The sequence below is a fragment of the Haliotis rufescens genome, unplaced genomic scaffold (genome assembly GCF_023055435.1).
Source record: "Haliotis rufescens isolate VD_foot unplaced genomic scaffold, xgHalRufe1.0.p SCAF_11, whole genome shotgun sequence".
NCBI lineage: Eukaryota > Metazoa > Mollusca > Gastropoda > Lepetellida > Haliotidae > Haliotis > Haliotis rufescens.
The window spans coordinates 18,201,270-18,223,994 of NW_025963791.1; the positions used below are offsets into that span (position 1 = coordinate 18,201,270).

At 42.8% G+C, this 22,725-nt stretch overlaps 1 protein-coding gene across 1 annotated transcript; it reads left to right on the forward strand.

Moving 5' to 3' along the window:
- The first annotated feature begins 2,025 nt into the window (after positions 1-2,025).
- Positions 2,026-13,589, forward strand: LOC124152000. Its single transcript, XM_046524709.2, has 9 exons — positions 2,026-2,298; positions 2,703-2,878; positions 4,395-4,460; positions 5,534-5,639; positions 6,587-6,702; positions 7,751-7,842; positions 9,432-9,517; positions 11,283-11,319; positions 12,838-13,589. The coding sequence occupies exons 1-9, from the start codon at positions 2,257-2,259 to the stop codon at positions 12,930-12,932; spliced, it is 816 nt and encodes a 271-aa protein (XP_046380665.2). The 5' UTR covers positions 2,026-2,256; the 3' UTR covers positions 12,933-13,589.
- The last annotated feature ends 9,136 nt before the right edge of the window (positions 13,590-22,725 follow it).

Sequence of the window (22,725 nt, forward strand, 5' to 3'; positions counted from 1 at the left end):
CATATAGCTGGAATATTGCTGAGTGCGGCGTTAAAACAACAAACTATTTCTGAAAACAATTCAAGGTTTGTCAATACTTGAAGGGGGACTCGGTAGGCCCAGTCGTCTAAGGCGCCAAAATTCGCTGTGCATAGTTGCGTCTCTTGGGCACGCCAGAAACCTATGAGTGTGGGTCCGAATTCCGGTTCGCCCCGATTATGTTTCTAGGTTTGTCAGCACCATACCCGTGCTCGTGGGTTTCACCAAAGTGGAAAACGTCTAAGACCTGCATCACTTAATATAAATAGAATACTGTTAAAAACGGCGTTAAACCCAACTCACTCACATTCACAATACTGGAAGGATCGTGCAATGCATCTACCAGTTTGTCTACTTAATTCGTTGTTATAAAATTAGATTGCCGTGATTTGAGGTATGATTAAATTTGTTATGAGGTAGATGTACGATGACGAAAACTCCTTCATACTTCATAAGAACTCAGTCTACGTGTATGGAATCGTGGCAATAAACCACTTATAAAGGATTCTGCCATGAATTTGGGAAATAGTCGATTCTGTTTGTTCAATCAGAGGTATCAAATCCCAATAAACCCCCCTTCTGATTGAAACAGTGGATTTTACGACCGCATCACAGGGGAAGTTAATCATTTTAGAATAGAACTTCTTTTACAGTCATTGTCGATAGGCATATTCAGATAATAATTATATGTACAATTATAGGCTACAAAATGTAAAGTTGGGTTACTACAAATTTCAAAGGATGTGTGGCAATACATATCGGGCAGAAAACACGAAAGAAATCTAAAAAAAAAAAATGTATTTTCAAGTTTGGAGGACACAAGAGAGCTAGCTATTTGGGGCTTTTCTATATACGACTGTCATATCCTTCGCGTCACAAAGAGCGATATGACATCATAATGGTGACGCGAGGTGTTGAACGAAACCTTTGCCAAGGCTTGCTTAAATTTCTTCAGGGGTTTCAGTCTCATGTTCCAGTTTACAAAAGCTGCCGTGTTACATGCTTTCAATGCCTGCGATAAGTTCGTGTGAAGTATTATGGTGTAAACAAACTACTTGAGCATATAGAGCACCATATTGTGTTTAAACTTTGTTGTCGGTGATTCCATAAATTCTGATCGACAACCCACTCAAAACATTGAACCCATGCAACTTCACTCAATATATTTACTGACACCAAAGCGTCGCGTTATATTAAGTCATGGTAGAATGGTTCGGTTCTAGATTCAATTTAGCGCTGTTAAATCTACAGTAACCTTGCTAGCTCTACATTGAAAACACAGGTCCTAGTTTAAATCTTTACTGTACACAGAATATTACTTGAATGAAGGATGACCATAATGTTTCACAATTGTCTTGTCATCATGTCATCATGTTATCATGTCATCTTGCCATAATTAAACACTGCAATGTACGTGTAGTGGGCTGATGGCGTTTATACTGAAATGACCCATTACACATTTTTATCATCCAAAATTGGCTCCCACAGCAGATATTGCCTGGGTTTGATCAAGCGATATTTACATTATAGATATCGCTGAAATGAAATTGCATCACAATGCTTTGCAGACTATTGTGACGTCATTAGTTACCATGACGTCATAATCAAATCACATCATTGATGGCTCTGCTACTGAAGCTGTTAGCAGTACTTTCTACACTGCTTATTACTGTCTACAAACTGAAAGAGTTGGAAGAATGATGATCTATGATATATAGAATCCCCCCCTTGTGTCTTTTGATATCAAATAAATCAACACTCGTCGATAAAAAATTTTAAACTTCTTGGCAAGCCTCGGAGTTTTGAACTTTTATCGACTCGTGTAGATATATTTGATATCAAAAGACACTTGGGTGAGATTCTCCATATATCATTTGGCTGACAGCACTTAGAACATTTTAGTGTCCTTAATCTAAGGAGAAGAAAATAGTTCTCTTATCGATCATGAAATGAAGTATTTTAGCGATTGTCAATATGACCTTATAAATACGAATTACCTCCCTTGGACTTAGTGTTTACGTCTTCGTGTATGCTAGTGATGAAATTGTGGTGCAAGCGGCATGGATCTTCAGAAGATCTCTCTCGAATAATAACTCGTCAGCAATGAACAACCACAGATTCTCACTTTACTGTAGACTGCACTGTTGACACAACATATACCGTGTAGGTTTTCGCTGAAGGAGTCTGAACTCGCAATCAGCTAGCATCGGTAACTCCCAGCGCAGTTAATCGCCGAAGATGTCGAAGAAGGATTTTGTCATCAACGAATATGTCAAGGAGGTAAGTATATCGACAAACTAATACTGTAACAATAATGTGTATGTTCATGTCATTGTCACATGAAACAGATTTCGCGGAATTATTGCACACTCGAATTGTTTTTCTTGAAACGCATAAAGTTCAGTTTTCAAAACTGGAAAATAACACTATCACCCAAGCTTTCACAGGATCTGGACATAATTTTGCGAATTATTGTATAATATTAAACCTCTCTTGGGTAGAAATGTATTTCCATGCCGAGCATACAGTACAAACCAGAATAGTCATATATGATACCTAAAAGCATTGAAATTTGGATAAATCCATCGATAGATAGATAGATACCTGATTTATCATGATCGACATTTTTTGAAAATCTAACTAAAAATAAAATTAATATAATTAAATTATGTTTTTTTATGAAGGTTCTGCAAGACGAAATGTCAAGAAGTGATGCATTTTTGACTGAAGATGATTTAAAGGCTCTCTTGGTTGAGGATGAAGATGATGAATATAGAGCAAGGGAGACAATTATTGGCTATCCCACCTACCCACTGTACCGTGAGCTGGGCAACATGTTGACAATATGGATGCAGGAAAAGTAGAGAAATGTTTCTGATTTTGCCCCCAACTTATTAAACACATAATTGTGTAATCCCAAATATAACATTTGTTACATTTGACCAATAGTTTAGGCATTACTTAGAAGTTGGCAGATGACAAAGTTGACACAATTTATGGATAACAACATCTTTAATTACTGTAAGGGCGAGGTTTCGCTTGACAACCAAGTAAGGATCTATACCGAAACCTCGCCTTTACAGTAATTAAAGAAGTTGTTATCCTTAAATTGTGTCCACTTTGAACATTTGACCACTTTCTTAAAGGCATTGTGTATTCATAGCTTTTGGCCATTTGAGCCGTACCAAGTTACATGTATCAGAGTATATGTGATCTAGACTACCAGTTGTCGGACTTCCATTTTTGCGGAAGTCACAGTGGTTAAGTGGGTGAGAGCGCTGACTTTATGTGCTGGTGATTAGGTGCCTGACTCCGAGAGAGTGGGTTCAAATCCCAGATGGGACTCATCCTGAAAAAGTACTAGAATTTGTACTTTACTAAGAATGTGTCATCTCAAATATAATATTTGTTATAAAATATATATTGTCGAAAGACATATGTGATACCATGTGTTTTATGAGAAAACGCTAATGGTGTACAATGTTAATGGGCTTCAAGTGTGTGTGGTTTCACTATATCTCCTATTAGTCATAATCTGAACAACTTTGAACTTTCGATTGCTTTATGCTCTATATTTACAGAACATAGGTCTATGGAAACTGGCAATTTCTACTTGGTACAATTGATAGACAGTTGTGAATGAATTGCTAGTCAAACATGAAACATCAGATATTTTAGAAATATCACAGATAGATTGAGTGGTTATTTGTTACAGCTTCTGTGTGCCATGGTCTGGTCAATCACCCTTAAACACAAACAGTGCTATGATATTTGACTATATTCACCTTCTTGCAGTTGATATGATACTGTAAAACGTGAAATTAATGCGAGCGTAAATTAAATGCGTAAAATGCGAGTGGTCTTTGCTCGCATTATTAAACATCGCATTTATATCAACAATAAGACATTTTGGATAGCAGAATTGATACTGCTGGGGTGAAGACAAGCGTTCTACTCACTCATGTCATCACTGATCACACCTGCAAGTCCAGACAGACACCACCCAACACGGTGTCTTTGCTCTTTGCGACTGCATCAAAGGCCAACACGAGCCAGCGCGCACGTATTGTTTTAGCTGAAGTATTCTACTCAGCGCTAATCAGCGGTGCTATTTGGTGTTTGATTGGATTAATGTAAGGTTGGATTAAGGTGAGGATTCTCCTGTAAACCTGACAGAGGACGCTTTGTTTAGATATACATCCACTGATGCTTGAGAGGAGCGGGTGTCGCATTCATATTAAGTCGCATTCATTTTTGGCTAGGGGCCATCGGTCGCATTCTTTTGGAGACGCATTAATTTTACGTTTTACAGTAGTCATGCAAGCAGGACATCAATGTCACCGAAACTTGAAATGGTGCAGCACTTTATTTTACAGATATTGTCCTGCCTTGAACCTGCCCAAATATGACTTGCTGGATGAGAAAACGTATGCAGAGTCGAGGTAGGTCTGCGGCAACAACAAATGAATAAGTTCAGTCAAGATATCATTTTACCCATCTCACAAGAGATGTTTCTACGGCAATTGCAGTCAGAAACCATAGGCTTTTCAGGAATCGAATTAATGTTTTCAGACTTGTTGTTGGAAGCTTTTGTCATCACATACTCTTCTGAAAGATGTACAAGCCTTCACAATCCTGGTCAAGCGATTGGCGTATGAGACTGAGTACATGGAACAGTGTATTGTCTGATAATGGCCCCGGTACATTATAGTGTTTATTCTATACACCGACAGTCTTTAATATTCAGATAAATTCCAGCCACACAGTTGGACTGGCAAGTCTAATATATTGCCACCCGGGTTAAAAAGATTTCAGTCCAGATTTCTTTTACACTGGACTGAACAATATAGGACAAAAAAACTACTCGTGAGAACAATTGAGATCATTCATTGTTGATCTATATGTGGATTAATTTTTATTAACAAAATCTACAAAAAGGTGAGGTGAAATGGGGTTTAATGTTGTGTCCAAGATTATTACACTTATATAGCAACGTGGATGCTTGTTTCTGTGTGTGTGTGTCTGTTTGTCTGTGTGTGTCTGTGTGTGTATCTGCTTGTACTAGTCTGGACTGATGCCGATTTATAGTGCTAGCCCTGTGAGATACCATGCCACAGTTTAACATGAATACCCCACTCAGACACAGTATACTGACTCCGAGCCGACCAATCATGTTTTAGCCCCTTAATGCCGAACGCCAGACAGGGTAACAACAAGTACCTTCTTTTAAAGTCTTTTGGTATGACATGGCCGGGTTCGAACCCGGGACCTTACACTCTTCGGGCGGATGCTCTACCACTAAACCACAGAGGCAGTCCTCTACAAATAGAGGTGACAAACGGGATCCGGTGGTCAGGCCCGCTGACTTGGTTGAAGCATGTCATCCATCCCAATTGCGTGGATCGATGCTCATGATATCAATCACTGGATTGTCCAGACTAGATTGTTTACAGCTAACTGCCTAACTGCCATTGTTAACTCTTACAACAATGAGTGACACCAGGATGTGTTTCAGGAACGCCATGATTGCCTCCATCACCCCTCTACTGGAGGGACTGAAGACACTGTGGACGCTGTGGGGGCGGGAGGAGATCAAGTACCGGGTCCGCGAGGTCCTCCTGGTCAGTAATGTTGTGTACTGGTAACTAGCTTAGAGAGGGGTAACTCCGATACTAGGGTCGGATCATCTTCCTGAGACAAGGGAATTTACTGACGAAAAATGTTAAGTTTCCAACCTTGCCAAACTAGGCTGGTATTATGGAGTTACATTTTGGCTGGACTAGCGAGTCTAGGCATAGTTCAATCAAAATCGTGTAACTAAATATGCATCCGGTTCATAAACTGCCGTGTAGATAATAGGTCTATTGCAGGATTTGCAAAGCATGTGTACCGCCAATTCAGCATCAACAGATATATTTCAAATCTTTAAATGTCTTTAATGAAGGTGCTCATGTGATCTTATGCACTTTGCGAAGTAAGACTCATTTTATCACAATATAGATTTTGATTATCAATCAAATATTCTTGACTGGGCGCCACTATTTTGTTTGAAGCAAATGCAAGTGATATGAGAGGTGGAATCTGATTGGTCAGTAGGAGGGACATAGAAGGGACATAACTTGTAGTAGCCACAGGTGGTACAACGTTTGAGTTCAGAAATTCCAGAAATTTTACAGTGAGTTAACTCCCTTGCCTCAGGAAGATGGGGTTGGGTGGGTCCTGATTAGGACCAAGTTACCCACAGGACTACCCGGACCGTGGTTAGTCACGTGATATATTGTTTAATGACAAAAAGACATTTTATACTAAATGGAATGGGTGGCAAGGCTTGGTAACGTGATTGCCATCATATCCCAATTTTGTGTATTGATGCTCATGATTGTCTGGTCACATGATTGTCTGGTCCAGACTCGATTATTTACAGACCGCTGTTATGTAGGTGCAATATGGCTGATTGCAGTGTTAAACAAGAAACAAACCATAGCCGTGTGAGCTACAGTGCCCTGGCACTATATTGGGTATTTTGGTAGTGGCTTATGTTATGATGTTGCAATCCCCTGTGCTGCAGTTGTTGGGGAAGCGTGGGATGTTGGACCTTTTCGGAATCAGGAAGACGGTGGGAACAAAGGAAATATGGCCGGTGTCCAAACAGACGTTACTCAAATCTTTCAAGGAAAAACACTCGTAAGCTAAATTTGTGCTCCTCCACTGAGAGGGGTTTCACGTGTGTCACAGATCAAACACAATTACATTATGGGATTGTTTGTTTCCACCAACCTCCATGGGGATTTGACCCGTGAAGATACGGGGTAGAATAGGTCTTCAGCAACCCATGCTTGCCTTAAAGGGCGACTATGCTTGTCTTAAAGGCGACTAACTGGATCGGGTGGTCAGGCTCGCTGACTTGGTTGGTGCATGTCATCGATCCCAATTGCGTGGATCGATGCTCATGATATCAATCACTGGATTGTCTGGTCCAGACTTGATTATTTACAGACCGCCGCCGTATAGCTGGAATATTGCTGAGTGTGGTGTTAAACAACAAACAAACCAACAAACCAACAAACCAACCATGGGGATTCTGGGTTACAACTGTTGCCCAGCAACCTCATGCGACTTGATTGAATACACCCCGATGGCATGGTTCATTACTCATTAATATAAATCACTGGCTGGTCTGGTCCAGACTTGATTATTCACAGGCTGCCATCATATAGCTGGAATAGTGCGGAGTGCACCTTCCACCCAACCCACTCGGAAAACTTTATTTGACATCTCAGGTTTTATTATCTTCTTTGACAGGACACTCAGAACCTGATAGCATCTTGGGCATTCAGACTGGGAAGCAGCAGATTGTCAGAAACCTATCTGCTTTCCCAGATCATGTCAAGAGAGCCAACATCCCTGCATAAGATGTCGCAAGAGGCGACTAATGGGATCGGGGGGTCAGGCTCGCTGACTTGGTTGTTGTATGTCATTGATCCCAATTGCGTGGATCGATGCTCATGATATGAATCACTGGGCTGTCTGGTCCAGACTCGATTATTTACAGACCGCCGTCATATAGCTGTTATATTGCTGAGTGCTGCGTTAAACAACAAACAAACAAACAACACTTAGATGTCTGCACATTGTCACCAGACATTTGTGTCCCTCTGATGTCGGTTTCATTAAAGTATGTGCATGTTGATATGGAGACAAAGACAATAATGATACTGTTTGTGTCTGTCAGGCCCAACTCGGAGCTGTCGGTGGGAGCGAGAGCGCTGGCCAAACATTTCCACCGAGACAACAGCATCTCCTGGTGGGGCACCAGTACTGGGAGTGAGTATACAGTGAGACAGAGTCTGACACATCTACAGTTGACAGACATGAATAGCTAGCAGATGTCTGTTGACAGAGATGAATAGCTGATAGAAGACTGCAGTTGACAGACATGAATAGCTGGCAGAAATCTACTGTTGACAGATGTGAATAGCCGGTAGAAGTCAACAACTGACAGACATGAATAGCTGGCAGAGGTCTACAGTTGGCAGACAGAATAGCTGGCAGAAATCTACTGTTGACAGACATGAATAGCTGGCAGAAATCTACAGTTGACAGACATGAATATCTGGCAGACCTCTACAGTTGACAGACGTGAATAGCCGGTAAAAGTCAACAACTGACAGACATGAATAGCTGGCAGAGGTCTACAGTTGGCAGACATGAATAGCTGGCAGAAATCTACTGTTGACAGACATGAATAGCTGGCAGAAATCTACAGTTGACAGATATGAATAGCTGGCAGAAGTCTACAGTTGACACATATGGATAGCTGGCAGAAGTCTACAGTTGACACATATGAATAGCTGGCAGAAATCTACTGTTGACAGACATGAAGAGCTTGCAGAAATCTACTGTTGACAGACATGAATAGCTGGCAGAAATCTACAGTTGACAGACATGAATAGCTGGCAGAAATCTACAGTTGACAGACATGAATAGCTGGCAGAAGTCTACAGTTGACAGACATGAATAGCTGGCAGAAGTCTACAGTTGACACATATGAATAGCTGGCAGAAATCTACTGTTGACAGACATGAAGAGCTTGCAGAAATCTACTGTTGACAGACATGTACAGCTGGCAGAGGTCTACAGTTGGCAGACATGAATAGCTGGCAGAAGTCTACAGTTGACACATATGAATAGCTGGCAGAAGTCTACAGTTGACACATATGAATAGCTGGCAGAAATCTACTGTTGACAGACATGAAGAGCTTGCAGAAATCTACTGTTGACAGACATGAAGAGGTTGCAGAAATCTACTGTTGACAGACATGAAAAGCTGGCAGAAGTCTACAGTTGACACATATGAATAGCTGGCAGAAGTCTACAGTTGACACATATGAATAGCTGGCAGAAATCTACTGTTGACGTACATGAAGAGCTTGCAGAAATCTACTGTTGACAGACATGAAGAGGTTGCAGAAATCTACTGTTGACAGACATGAATAGCTGGCAGAAGTCTACAGTTGACACATATGAATAGCTGGCAGAAGTCTACAGTTGACACATATGAATAGCTGGCAGAAATCTACTGTTGACGTACATGAAGAGCTTGCAGAAATCTACTGTTGACAGACATGAAGAGGTTGCAGAAATCTACTGTTGACAGACATGAAGAGCTTGCAGAAATCTACTGTTCACAGACATGAATAGCTGGCAGAAGTCTACAGTTGACAGACATGAATAGCTGGCAGAAGTCTACAGTTGACAGACCTGAATAGCTGGCAGAAGTCTACAGTTGACAGACATGAATAGCTGGCAGAATTAAGCTTACAGTTTTTAGCTCGCCATCTGTGAGTCTTTATCTTTACTCATTTTCTTGAGTTGTGCTTCATAACATATGATGGTCTTGGTGTGTGTTTCAGCTGAGAAGGACAAGAACGAGCACGCCCTGATGACTCTCAACAAGATCATGACCAACGCAACCTGGATCAACATCCACTGGCTGCCTGTGAGTCCCGTCTTCCACTCACTGCATTGTTACTTAATTCATCTTCAGGTTCGATTCCCGACATCGATCCAATATGTGAAGCCCATTTCTGGTGTCCCCCGCCGTGATGTTGCTGGAATATTGCTAAAAGCGGCATAAAACCATACTCACTCACTCACTCACTCACTCACTCACTCAGTATTTACAGACCCCCATCATATAGCTGGAATATTGCCCGGTTTAGACGTTAAACAAAAAAATAAACAAAATTTAGTACTGAATTTACTTTTCTAACTGTATAGAAAGGACTTCAGATCACCGGAGTTTTTGTGATGGACATCTTTTAATGAATGAACCCCATGCATGGTGAATTTGTAATGATAACCATGTTTGGTTTAACAGTAAGTGCCAAATTTGGCTTCTGACTTCTGACACCTTGGGCACCAATTACTTTTATTTTGGTATCTGTGTAGCACTGACCAGCTGCAGTCGGGTAGAGTAGTGGTTAAAGCATTCGCTCATCACGCTGAAGACCCACATGGGTACAATGTGTGAAGCTCATGCTGGATATTGCTAGAATATTGTTAAGAGTGGGTAAAACCATACTCATTCACACAACCTGTCCAGCTGCACCAATGTCAGTCCCCATGTGAATACATGTTAGAGTAGGGGGCACGGGTGGCTCAGTCGTCTAAGGCGTCGCGATTCCCTGTGCAGAGTTGCGTCCCTTGGGCACTACAGAAACCTATGATTGTGGGTTCGAATCCCGGTTCGCCCCGATTATGTTTCTAGGTTTGTCAGCACCATACCCGTGCTCGTGGGTTTCACCGAAGTGGTAAACGTCTGAGACCTGCATCACCTCGGGCTTTCCTCCCACATTAAGCTGACACGCCGCGATATAACTGGAATAATGTTAAAAGCAGCGTTAAACCCAACTCACTCACTCACTCACATGTTAGAGTATGTCCCCAGCAACCTATGCTTGTCCTTGCTAGTACATGACCTGTTTGGCCTGACACCGTGACTTGGTTCAATCCAGTCATCATACTCCAAGAGCAGAGGCTGCTCATAATATCAAACACTGGTTTGTGTGAATATTACTGAGCGTGATGTTACCAATGATGTAACTGACCTACCATTTTCCCCGGGGCAAGGTAGTTAACTGACTCTAAAAGTTCAGTTTTCACCTTGCCGAACAAGGCTGGAATTTCTGGGCTTGATCATAGTGCCACCAGTGGCTATTACGAGTTATGTCCCTGCTATGTCCCTCCTACTGACCAATCAGATTCCACCTCTCATATCACTTGCAGTTGCTTCAAACAAAATGGCAGCGCCCAGTCAAGACGATTTGTTCGATTATCAAGATCTGTATTGCAATATAACAGATCTTACCCCTCGAAGTGCATGTAATCACGTGAGCCCCTTGATTAAAACATGTAAACATTTGGAAGATATCTGTCAACGCCCAGTCGACAGTACACATGATTTGCAAATCCTGCAGTTGACCCAAACCTGGACGTTGAAATCCAAACTGTTTACGAACTAGATGTCGATTCGATTTCGTTACGCGATTTGATTGGACTGTGCATAGTCTTGTTAGTCCAGCCAAAACATAACTCCATAATTCCAGCCTAGTTCAGCAAGTTGGAAACTGGATGTTTTTAGTCAGTTAACTCCCTTGCCTTGGGAGGATGCTGACCTACAAGATCTACAGTGTCTTGATGGTTGTCATGGTGAATAGCTTCATGTGCTGCTGTTGATTCACACACTGCCCTTCTTTTTTCAGCATGACGTCATCATAGTGGAAATGAGACAAGAGAATGGTAAGTTGTGACACCAGGGATAAACCTCAAACTGTGAGACAGATACAAAAGTGGAAATGGTTTTACTGACACACTAATTTAATCAACCTTTCTTTGATTATTTTGTTCTAAAAATTGGAGATTGGACACTAATTATTTTTTTACTGGGTCCTCCTCTTATTACCATTGTTGTTGTTGTTGTTGTTATCATCATCATCTTCGTCAAAATTGTCATCATCATCATTAACACAAAGCCTGTGTTCTCGTGGATAGTGTGTCTGCTCTGAGTGCAGAAGTTTAAAGGTTGGGTCCCCAGCCACGTCAATCGAAACGCTTTATAATATGGTACTTGTTATTACTCAGCCTGGCGCATGGCATTGAGGGGATAAAACAATGACTGTTTACTATGAGTGGGGTATACATTTTACATTATAACTCAGTGGGCGAGGACTACTATACAACAGTCGCAGTTAGTTTTTGCGGTCAGCCATTTCTGTCCAAGATAACAAAGCCCTAGTGTTCGTAAAGCTCTGTGGAACAGTTCGACACTTTTACGGACCTTTCACCATGAATCAGACACAAAACATCACACCAGATGCACACCATGGTGCCATGTGCTTGGCTACCAAAAAAATTAACTCTCCCAAAGGAGATAACTCTTCCACAGCAATGATTCATACCACTAAATAAAAATGCAAGTGGAATAATAAGTTCAGAACCAGACTAGTACAACAGACAGACACAAAGGTGCAATAACCTTGAACGTGTAGCAGGGCGTGGAGTCATCCCACAGATGACATCCTTACCTTGTCAGCTTGATGACGGGGTTAACCTCTTTGGTCATGTGGACAAGGCCTCCGACCTCTGATCAGAAGGTCCGTGGTTCGAATCCCATCACGGGACTCGGAAATTTTATGCCCGCTACATTGGCGCCCAACGTGGGGCTGAGCACGTTCATATTAAATTTGAGCAAAATAAGCCTCTGTACCCTACTATGCGGCCCGGGACGTGCCTTCTGCTGACGGGGTTAACCTCTTTGGTCATGTGGACAAGGCGTCCGACCTCGGATCAGAAGGTCCATGGTTCGAATCCCATCACGGGACTCGGAAATTTTATGGCCGCTACATTGGCGCCCAACGTGGGGCTGAGCACGTTCATATTAAATTTGAGCAAAATAAGCCTCAGTACCCTACTATGCGGCCCGGGACGTGCCTTCTGTTGACGGGGGAGTATGTAGCAGGGCGTGGAGTCATCCCACAGATGACATCCTTACCTTGTCAGCTTGATGACGGGGTTAACCTCTTTGGTCATGTGGACAAGGCGTCCGACCTCTGATCAGAAGGTTCGTGGTTCGAATCCCATCACGGGACTCGGAAATTTTATGGCCGCTACAAACGCATCACTGAACTCAGTTTCACCATATAACCTATAATCATTGTTATTGTTATTGTTATTGTTATTGTTGTTGTCGTCTGTGTCAACCTATGTTGCAATACATATGTGCAATGGCTTTTGAGAGTGTTGTATGTGATGTTTCAGGTTATGGAGCCAGATGGCTGGCTGATGGCTCAATGTTCCGGGGATTCCTGGAGCCGCAGATGGTGGACGGACATGAAGTCGGATGGAGACACTGAGATGCAGCATTGATGTACACTGCTCACTGTTTGCTAGGGATAGTGATAAAACCTTGATCAGCAGCACATTGGGATTTGCGATTTACACTAACGTGACTTTCTAGGTTATTCATTAGTTTACAAATATAAGAATGAATTTACAAAGAAAAAAATAATATATTATTTACATGTTTCTTAAGATCATACTGTTCAGAGGTACCTCTACCTCTGGATAGTATGATCCACCTCCAGAGAGTATGATCTTCTGGACAGTATGATCTACCTCTGGAAAGTATGATCTGCTTCTGGATAGTATGATCTGCTTCTGGATAGTATGATCCACCTCTTGATAGTATGATCCACCCCTAGAGGGTATGATCTTCTGGACAGTATGACCTTTCTCTGAATAGTATGATCTGCTTTTGGACAGTATGATCTGCCTCTAGATAGTATGATCCACCTCTAGATAGTATGATCTATGTCTCGAGTATAATGGTGACACAAGACACTGGGGACTAAGTAGTCAAAGACACCACAACTTATTAGTTATTCCTCTTGCGAGTGTAGCAGAAATCCAATTCTGAAATGTGTAAATGAATATGTTTTGATGAACCAATACGGATAGTATGGTACTATACTACTGGCTTGGGAATTGCCATGTGCTGCAATGAAGTTGACTAAAAGGTCACTTACAGTTTGTTCATCAACAGAACAGCGTCATAATATGACGTGAAAAAGATTGTAACAGTGACATATTATAAGTTTTAAATGGTACTTATTTATCTTGCTATTGTGACCACTAAACTGAACCTAATCAACCCTAATTTGCTCCCCTAAATTACCATGGGCACAGTCTCACCTTGTTAATAGGGACTTGGTCTTCAGTGACCAATGCTTATTGTTAAAGGCAGCTAATGGGATCAGGTGGTCATGATCAGGCTCGCCGATTTTGTGGATGCATTTCATCTTATCCCAACAGCGTAGTCTGACCAACACCAGAATAAAGCAGACAGTTGTGTGGGGAACTCTAGAATCCATGTTAATGAGGTTTCTCTGTGCATTGTGAACTGTTGTAGTTAAAGAGAGAGTACTTTTGAGAGAAGCTACTCATTGCTTTGTAATTCATATGCAATTATTTATTTGGTTTGCAAAGCACTCACTTTCAAGCCATGTTTTATTTCCAAGGTAAAGAGTGATGCAGAGAAATTTTTAGAAAATGTTTGGACTTTAAAAAGTTTGTATCCTGAAACACTTTGAAAAAACATAGTGGATTTGTACTCTCGATAAGTAACAAGTGACAGGAAACTTATGTCCAGGTATGACAAATGCAAATGAGGTGAATACAGGAACGGAGTTTGTCCATCCGTCCGCTTCTCAAAGGCACAAGTTTCTCAAAAATTATTTAAGTTAGAGAAATGAAATTTTACACGTTTATATTACTGGTCATGATCCTAAATGAGTTCGAAAATTGGTGTCTTACATTCGATTTTTACAGAGTTATGGCCCTTGTTCCGTGCTTTTCAACCAAGTCCATATTGTCTGACATGGGGACAAGGTTTTTCAGAAACTACTGAAGTGTCATGAATGAAAGTTTGCATGCTTATCTACAAGATACTTGTTAAGACTGAGTTCGAAAATTGGTGCCCTAAAATATTTTTTCCACCTTTTGTGGTTATTAATTTCACATTTAATATTTTTCTGATGACACAAAGCAACCCTAGGGCCTATCTCTTCTTAAGCCTTTATAGGACTCTTTTTTACAGCTTATATTCACTACTATATTGACCAACAAAAATCTTATGTGCCCCATGGCGAGGGATAGTTGTAATGCTGTTTTCTTGTTACAATGTGCCATGCCTTCAGGCCTCACTACCACAATGTGTTCGACATACCAGTTTCTTTGTTTTCTGTCAGTTTGCTGAAAAATATTTCCCAAATTCCACTATGCGGTTTCATAGTGTGTCAGTACATATATTATATATTTCAACAGTAGCTATTCTCAACAACTATACAGTGGTCTAGATAAATTTGTTTTAGTCATGCAAAATAAATATACAGTGGAAACTCATTTTAAAGTTGAATAAAAAAAATATTTCTTATATCTTGTATCAATTCTTTTTTGTATAAATACATGAAATCCATATCTAGACAATGGTTCTAGATAGCTCAGTGGCCCATAACGATGTTGTAGTTCAGTGTCCTTGCATCAAATTGTAGCTCACTGTCCTGGAGTGGTGTTGTAGCTCTGTGGCCTGGAGTAGTGTTGTAGCTCAGTGGCCTGGAGTGATGTTGTAGCTCAGTGGCCTTGAGTGGTTTTGTAGCTCAGTGGCTGGAGTGATGTTGTAGCTCAGTGGCCTGGAGTGATGTTGTAGCTCAGTTGCCTGGAGTGGTGTTGTGGCTCTGTGGCCTGGAGTAGTGTTGTAGCTCACTGTCCTTGAGTGGTGTTGTGGCTTTGTGGCCTGGAGTAGTATTGTAGCTCACTTTCCTGGAGTGATGTTGGGGCTCTGTGGCCTGGAGTAGTGTTGTAGCTCAGTGGCCTGGAGTGGTGTTGTGGCTCTGTGGCCTGGAGTAGTGTTGTAGCTCAGTGGCCTGGAGTGGTTTTGTAGCTCAGTGGCCTGGAGTGATGTTGTAGCTCAGTGGCCTGGAGTGATGCTGTAGCTCAGTGGCCTGGAGTGGTTTTGTAGCTCAGTGACCTGGAATGATGCTGTAGCTCAGTGGCCTGGAGTGGTGATGTAGCTCAGTGGCCTGGAGTGGTTTTGTAGCTCAGTGACCTGGAGTGATGTTGTAGCTCAGTGGCCTGGAGTGATGCTGTAGCTCAGTGGCCTGGAGTGGTTTTGTAGCTCAGTGACCTGGAATGATGTTGTAGCTCAGTGGCCTGGAGTGGTGATGTAGCTCAGTGGCCTGGAGTGGTTTTGTAGCTCAGTAGCCTGGGGTGACGATGTAGCTCAGTGACCTGGAATGATGCTGTAGCTCTGTGGCCTGGAGTGGTTTTGTAGCTCAGTGGCCTGGAGTGGTTTTGTAGCTCAGTGGCCTGGAGTGGTTTTGTAGCTCAGTGACCTGGAATGATGCTGTAGCTCAGTGACCTGGAATGATGCTGTAGCTCAGTGGCCTGGAGTAATGCAGTAGCTCAGTCGACTGGAGTGGTGATGTAGCTCAGTGGCCTGGAGTGGTTTTGTAGCTCAGTAGCCTGGAGTGACATTGTAGCTCAGTGACCTGGAATGATGCTGTAGCTCTGTGGCCTGGAGTAGTGTTGTAGCTCAGTGGCCTGGAGTGGTTTTGTAGCACAGTGGCCTGGAGTGATGCTGTAGCTCAGTGGCCTGGAGTGGTTTTGTAGCTCAGTGACCTGGAGTGGTGATGTAGCTCTGTGACCTGAGGTGGTGATGTTGCTCAGTGACATGGAGTGGTGTTGCAGCTCACTGGCCTAGAGTAGTGATATAGCTTAGTGACCTGGAATGATGCTGTAGCTCAGTGGCCTAGAGTGGTGTTGTAGCTCAGTGGCCTAGAGTGATGTTGTAGCTCAGTGGCCTAGAGTGGTGTTGTAGCTCAGTGGCCTAAGAGCGGTGATGTAGCTCAGTGGCCTAGAGTGGTGTTGTAGCTCAGTGGCCTAGAGTGGTGTTGTAGCTCAGTGGCCTAGAGTGATGTTGTAGCTCAGTGGCCTAGAGTGGTGTTGTAGCTCAGTGGCCTAAGAGTGGTGATGTAGCTCAGTGGCCTAGAGTGATGTTGTAGCTCAGTGGCCTAGAGTGGTGATGTAGCTCAGTGGCCTGGAGTGGTGTAGCTCAGTGGCCTAGAATGGTGTTGTAGCTCAGTGGCCTAGAGCGGTGTTGTAGCTCAGTGGCCTAGAGCGGTGTTGTAGCTCAGTGGCCTAGAGCGGTGTTGTAGCTCAGCGGCCTAGAGAGGTTTTGTAGCTCAGTGACCTGGAATGTTGCTGTAGCTCAGCGGCCTAGAGAGGTTTTGTAGCTCAGTGACCTGGAATGTTGCTGTAGCTCAGTGGCCTGGAGTGGTGATGTAGCTCAGTGGACTTGATTGGTGATGTAGCTCAGTGACCTGGAGTGATGTAACAGTGGCCTGGAGTGATGCTGTAGCTCTGTTGCCTGGAGTGATGTTGTAGCTCAGTCGCCTGGAGTGGTGTTGTAGCTCAGTGGCCTGGAGTGGTTTTGTAGCTCAGTGGACTTGATTGGTGATGTAGCTAGGTGGCCTGGAGTGATGTAACAGTGGCCCTGGAGTGATGCTGTAGCTCTGTGGCCTGGAGTGATGTAGCTCAGTCGCCTGGAGTGATGCAGTAGCTCAGTCGACTGGAGTGGTGTTGTAGCTCAGTGGCCTGGAGTGGTTTTGTAGCTCAGTGACCTGGAAGGATGCTGTAGCTCAGTGGCCTGGAATGATGTAACGGTGGCCTGGAGTGGTGATGTAGCTCAGTGACCTGGAGTGACGTTGTAGCGTTGTAGACGTTGTGATGCTGTAGCTCTGGCCTGGAGTGATGTAGCTCAGTAGCCTGGAGTGATGTAGCTCAGTCGCCTGGAGTGATGTAGCTCAGTCGACTGTAGTCGTGTTGTAGCTCTGTGGCCTTGAGTGATGTAACAGTGGCCTGGAGTGATGTAGCTCAAAGACCTGGAGTGATGTAGCTCAGTGGCCTGGAGTGATGCTGTAGCTCAGTCGACTGGAGTAGTGTTGTAGCTCAGTGACCTGGAATGATGATGTAGCTCAGTGACCTGGATTGATGCTGAAGCTATCTTGATCCGCATTTTGGCATGACAATCTCTTTCAGTGGTGTATAACAAACCTCATTCACTTTTTCAACGTGACGCCTGCGTTTCACTTCGCTGTGTGCTGGAACCCCGTCCACTGTTTCCGCTCGGTTTTTGTTGGTGACGAGTATTTCAAAGCAGAGCGGAACAACCACGACATCCAGACTGTTGTCCCAAAGCGAAAGCTCTAGACATCGCTTTGGGCGGGTAGTCAATGCCTAACAACAGGGAGTCAACAGTGTAGAATAAAGAGTATATTTGCTTGACTAATGATTTTACTTGAAATGAGCGTGGACGACTGTAGACGGTCGTCTGGTTTTACCGAGCAAATCTATTTCTGTGTGGTCTTTAGACTGCGCAAAGCTGTGATGACAACATGCACGGGGCTTCTTACATAGACTCTACGTTGTGTGAGGTCTGGTGAATCCGTGTCACATAACAATGATTAAAAGGGATATTGATGCCATCGAAAATTCCTTTTATTGCTTCTTTTCACCAATCTAAGGCGCCATAACACGATGTGCACAGTAAGCCCCTTAGCCGTGCCTATATTCGCTGATCCAGTGTTCGAATCCTAGATTTGCGATCATGATCCATTAGCACCTGACTCACAAACGTGGGTTTCCGTAAAGTGGAAATCGTCTACGAGCGTGGCAGTCCTTATGCAATTAGCTGACATGTCGGGATATAACTCAATCACTTTGTGTCAAAAGCAGTGTGGTGGTAGCAAATCCCAAAGCTGACCGCCAAGCATGGTTAATCCTGGACACTAAAGACTGCGAACGTTTCAAATCGGTTGAAGTTGTAATTCAGACAGAATCAACAGCTACCCTTCAATGTTGGGAATGATGGTAGAAGGTGGGTGAAGGGCATGAACATGTCTTAGAGCCAAACTATTATGATTTGTGTCCGAACTTGTCACCTCACATGCAGTTCCTTGATGCATCGAAGCTTCTGGGTAGTGAAAGCGTTCGCTAAAAGTGGTGCATAATAATAATCCTCAGTTGGTGCATCGTAAGAATTTCGAGTCCTTACGAACCAATCGCATTACCATGAGTTTGTTTGTTTTGTTTGCTAATGCACCATATGAAGACTTCTGTACACAACTATTGATATGGAGCAGCGGACACCTGATGCAAGTGATGGATGAACCGTACAATCACCACGTGTTGATGTTCTGTTCACATTCAGGTCTTCCATTCAACAGATAGTCTCTGTTTTTGTGAATGAAGTGCTTTGGTTATATCAGAGTAACGGTCCTCGCTCCTTCAGCGTTGAAAAGCGTTAACGTCTTAAACATCGTTCAAAAGGTAGGACAGTGAGATGCCTTTGCACGTTCTCGATATGACTTCCTCGGTCTTCAAACAACATTAAAAATCTCTTTACAACCAAATGTTGATTTAATAATAAGGATAAATTTTAGCGCCATATCCACACGCAAGGCATGATCACTTCGTTTACGTACTATTACACCGTGGAGATTCGGTGTAACACTTTGTCCCCAACAAGTGATGCTGGACCTATGAGGCAACGTAATGGTCGAGTGGTCAGGCTCAGTGACTTGGGTGATAGTGTGTCATCGTGCCCTGACGGCGTGGATTGTTGGTCATAATATCAATCAGTGGATTGTCTGGTCCAGACTCATGTATTTAGAGGCCGTCGTCATATAGCTGGAATATTGTTAAGAGTGAGTGAATGAGTAAGGTTTCACGCCGCTTTTAGCTGTATTCCAGCAATATCTCGGCTGGGGACACCATAAATGGACTTCACCCGTTGTACCTAAGTAGGGCATCGAACCCAGGCCATGGGGGTGACGAGCGAGCGCTTTAACCACTAGGCAAACCCCATCCTATTATATCACTTCGTAAGTCCCAAGAACCAAGGGATTCTACCGAGTTCGTGGTTCTAGCGGAGACCACAAGTCCAATGTAACATAAGTTTTCATCACATGAGCTTCTCTTGCATCAAACCTGATTGTCAGGATCACACACTGTGGTGTAATGTAAGGGAAGCTCAACAACAGCTGTCAGATTGCGATGTCAAATAAAGGTCATACATTCCTTATGATGGTTTGAAACAAGCCTGGTTTCACTGACGATGACAAGATACAATGACACAGGTATGGTTTCACTGACGATGACAAGATACAATGACACAGTTCTGGTTTCACTGACGATGACAAGATACAATGACACAGGTCTGCTTTCACTGACGATGACAAGATACAATGACACAGGTCTGGTTTCACTTACATCAAACCTGATTGTCAGGATCACACACTGTGGTGTAATGTAAGGCACAGGTCTGGCACAGGTCTGGTTTCACTGACGATGACAAGTTACAGTGACACAGGTCTGGTTTCACTGACAATGACAAGATACAGTGACACAAGTATGGTTTCACTGACGATGACAAGATACAATGACACGGGTCTGCTTTCACTGACGATGACAAGATACAATGACACAGGTCTGGTTTCACTTACATCAAACCTGATTGTCAGGATCACACACTGTGGTGTAATGTAAGGCACAGGTCTGGCACAGGTCTGGTTTCACTGACGATGACAAGATACAGTGACACAAGTATGGTTTCACTGACGATGACAAGATACAATGACACAGGTCTGCTTTCACTGACGATGACAAGATACAATGACACAGGTCTGGTTTCACTTACATCAAACCTGATTGTCAGGATCACACACTGTGGTGTAATGTAAGGCACAGGTCTGGCACAGGTCTGGTTTCACTGACGATGACAAGATACAGTGACACAAGTATGGTTTCACTGACGATGACAAGATACAATGACACAGGTCTGCTTTCACTGACGATGACAAGATACAATGACACAGGTCTGGTTTCACTTACATCAAACCTGATTGTCAGGATCACACACTGTGGTGTAATGTAAGGCACAGGTCTGGCACAGGTCTGGTTTCACTGACGATGACAAGATACAGTGACACAAGTATGGTTTCACTGACGATGACAAGATACAATGACACAGGTCTGGTTTCACTTACATCAAACCTGATTGTCAGGATCACACACTGTGGTGTAATGTAAGGCACAGGTCTGGCACAGGTCTGGTTTCACTGACGATGACAAGTTACAGTGACACAAGTATGGTTTCACTGACGATGACAAGATACAATGACACAGGTCTGCTTTCACTGACGATGACAAGATACAATGACACAGGTCTGGTTTCACTTACATCAAACCTTATTGTCAGGATCACACACTGTGGTGTAATGTAAGGCACAGGTCTGGCACAGGTCTGGTTTCACTGACGATGACAAGATACAGTGACACAGGTCTGGTTTCACTGACAATGACAAGATACAGTGACACAAGTATGGTTTCACTGACGATGACAAGATACAGTGACACAGGTCAAGCTTTACTGACGATGACAAGATACAATGACACAGGTCTGCTTTCACTGACGATGACAAGATACAATGACACAGGTCTGGTTTCACTTACATCAAACCTGATTGTCAGGATCACACACTGTGGTGTAATGTAAGGCACAGGTCTGGCACAGGTCTGGTTTCACTGACGATGACAAGATACAGTGACACAAGTATGGTTTCACTGACGATGACAAGATACAATGACACAGGTCTGGTTTCACTTACATCAAACCTGATTGTCAGGATCACACACTGTGGTGTAATGTAAGGCACAGGTCTGGCACAGGTCTGGTTTCACTGACGATGACAAGTTACAGTGACACAGGTCTGGTTTCACTGACGATGACAAGATACAGTGACACAAGTATGGTTTCACTGACGATGACAAGATACAATGACACAGGTCTGCTTTCACTGACGATGACAAGATACAATGACACAGGTCTGGTTTCACTTACATCAAACCTGATTGTCAGGATCACACACTGTGGTGTAATGTAAGGCACAGGTCTGGCACAGGTCTGGTTTCACTGACGATGACAAGTTACAGTGACACAGGTCTGGTTTCACTGACGATGACAAGATACAGTGACACAGGTCTGGTTTCACTGACGATGACAAGATACAGTGACACAGGTCAAGCTTTACTGACGATGGTCAGATACACTTACACAAGGCTGGTTTACTGGCGATAACCAGATACACCAAAATTAGTGACCCATCTTTTGTTATCAAATGATGGAGGCTGGTATTGTTTTAAAAACATTTTGTTCCAGGAAGTACATTGGCCTCAGTGTTTTCCAAAACAACGTTATATTACTTTTTTAAAACATCAATACAGTAACGATATTACTGCTTGTGACAGGAAACACCGATACATTCCTTCACCTGACAGCAAGGCAATAGTTTCTTGGCATACTGAAATGTCTCACACTTCTCAAAATCATTTCTACAAAATGTTCACCTGTAGTTTTATTAACCTACTTATGTATATATATATTTAACGATTTTACAAAGATTTCAAACATTTCAGAAGTATCCATGGAAACCTTGAAATGAGGTCTTAACGTCGATAATATATATTTTCAAACCCATTTAAGTATCACACTGATATCGCCCAAGCCAACTGCCGATAATTGCGTTTGTTTTCTATTTTCAACGCGAATCAATAAAACATTGGAATACATGCATGGTGATACGTGTATTACATATCTACGTTCACGCATTTCTAGCTGATATCAATATTGGTTTCCAGAAACTGAAACCCGTTAGACTGATTTTAACATTATTTCCCATTTGCGCACTTAAGAGTGACGCATCTGAACTGAATATGTTTATAAGGCACTGAGATCTGTTTCTCTAGATAGCTCTTAAAAAACAATAACTTCAATCTAACATTTTCTCAGATGTTTACTTAATTAAAAAACTCAACTAAACGCCATATAGGTGGAAAGATCAAGTACCCATCTGGAAAAGGGGATGCTATTCTGATCGACCTTCCAAGTTCAAGAGACGATCACTGCAAAAAGTGGGATACTTTTCCGTCTGTACTGCAAAACAGGAGGCAGCAAATGGCCCTCGTTATACTGAAACTTCGGTAATCCAAACGGTTCCGTTCCTTGTGAAATCGTACGGATTATAATATGTT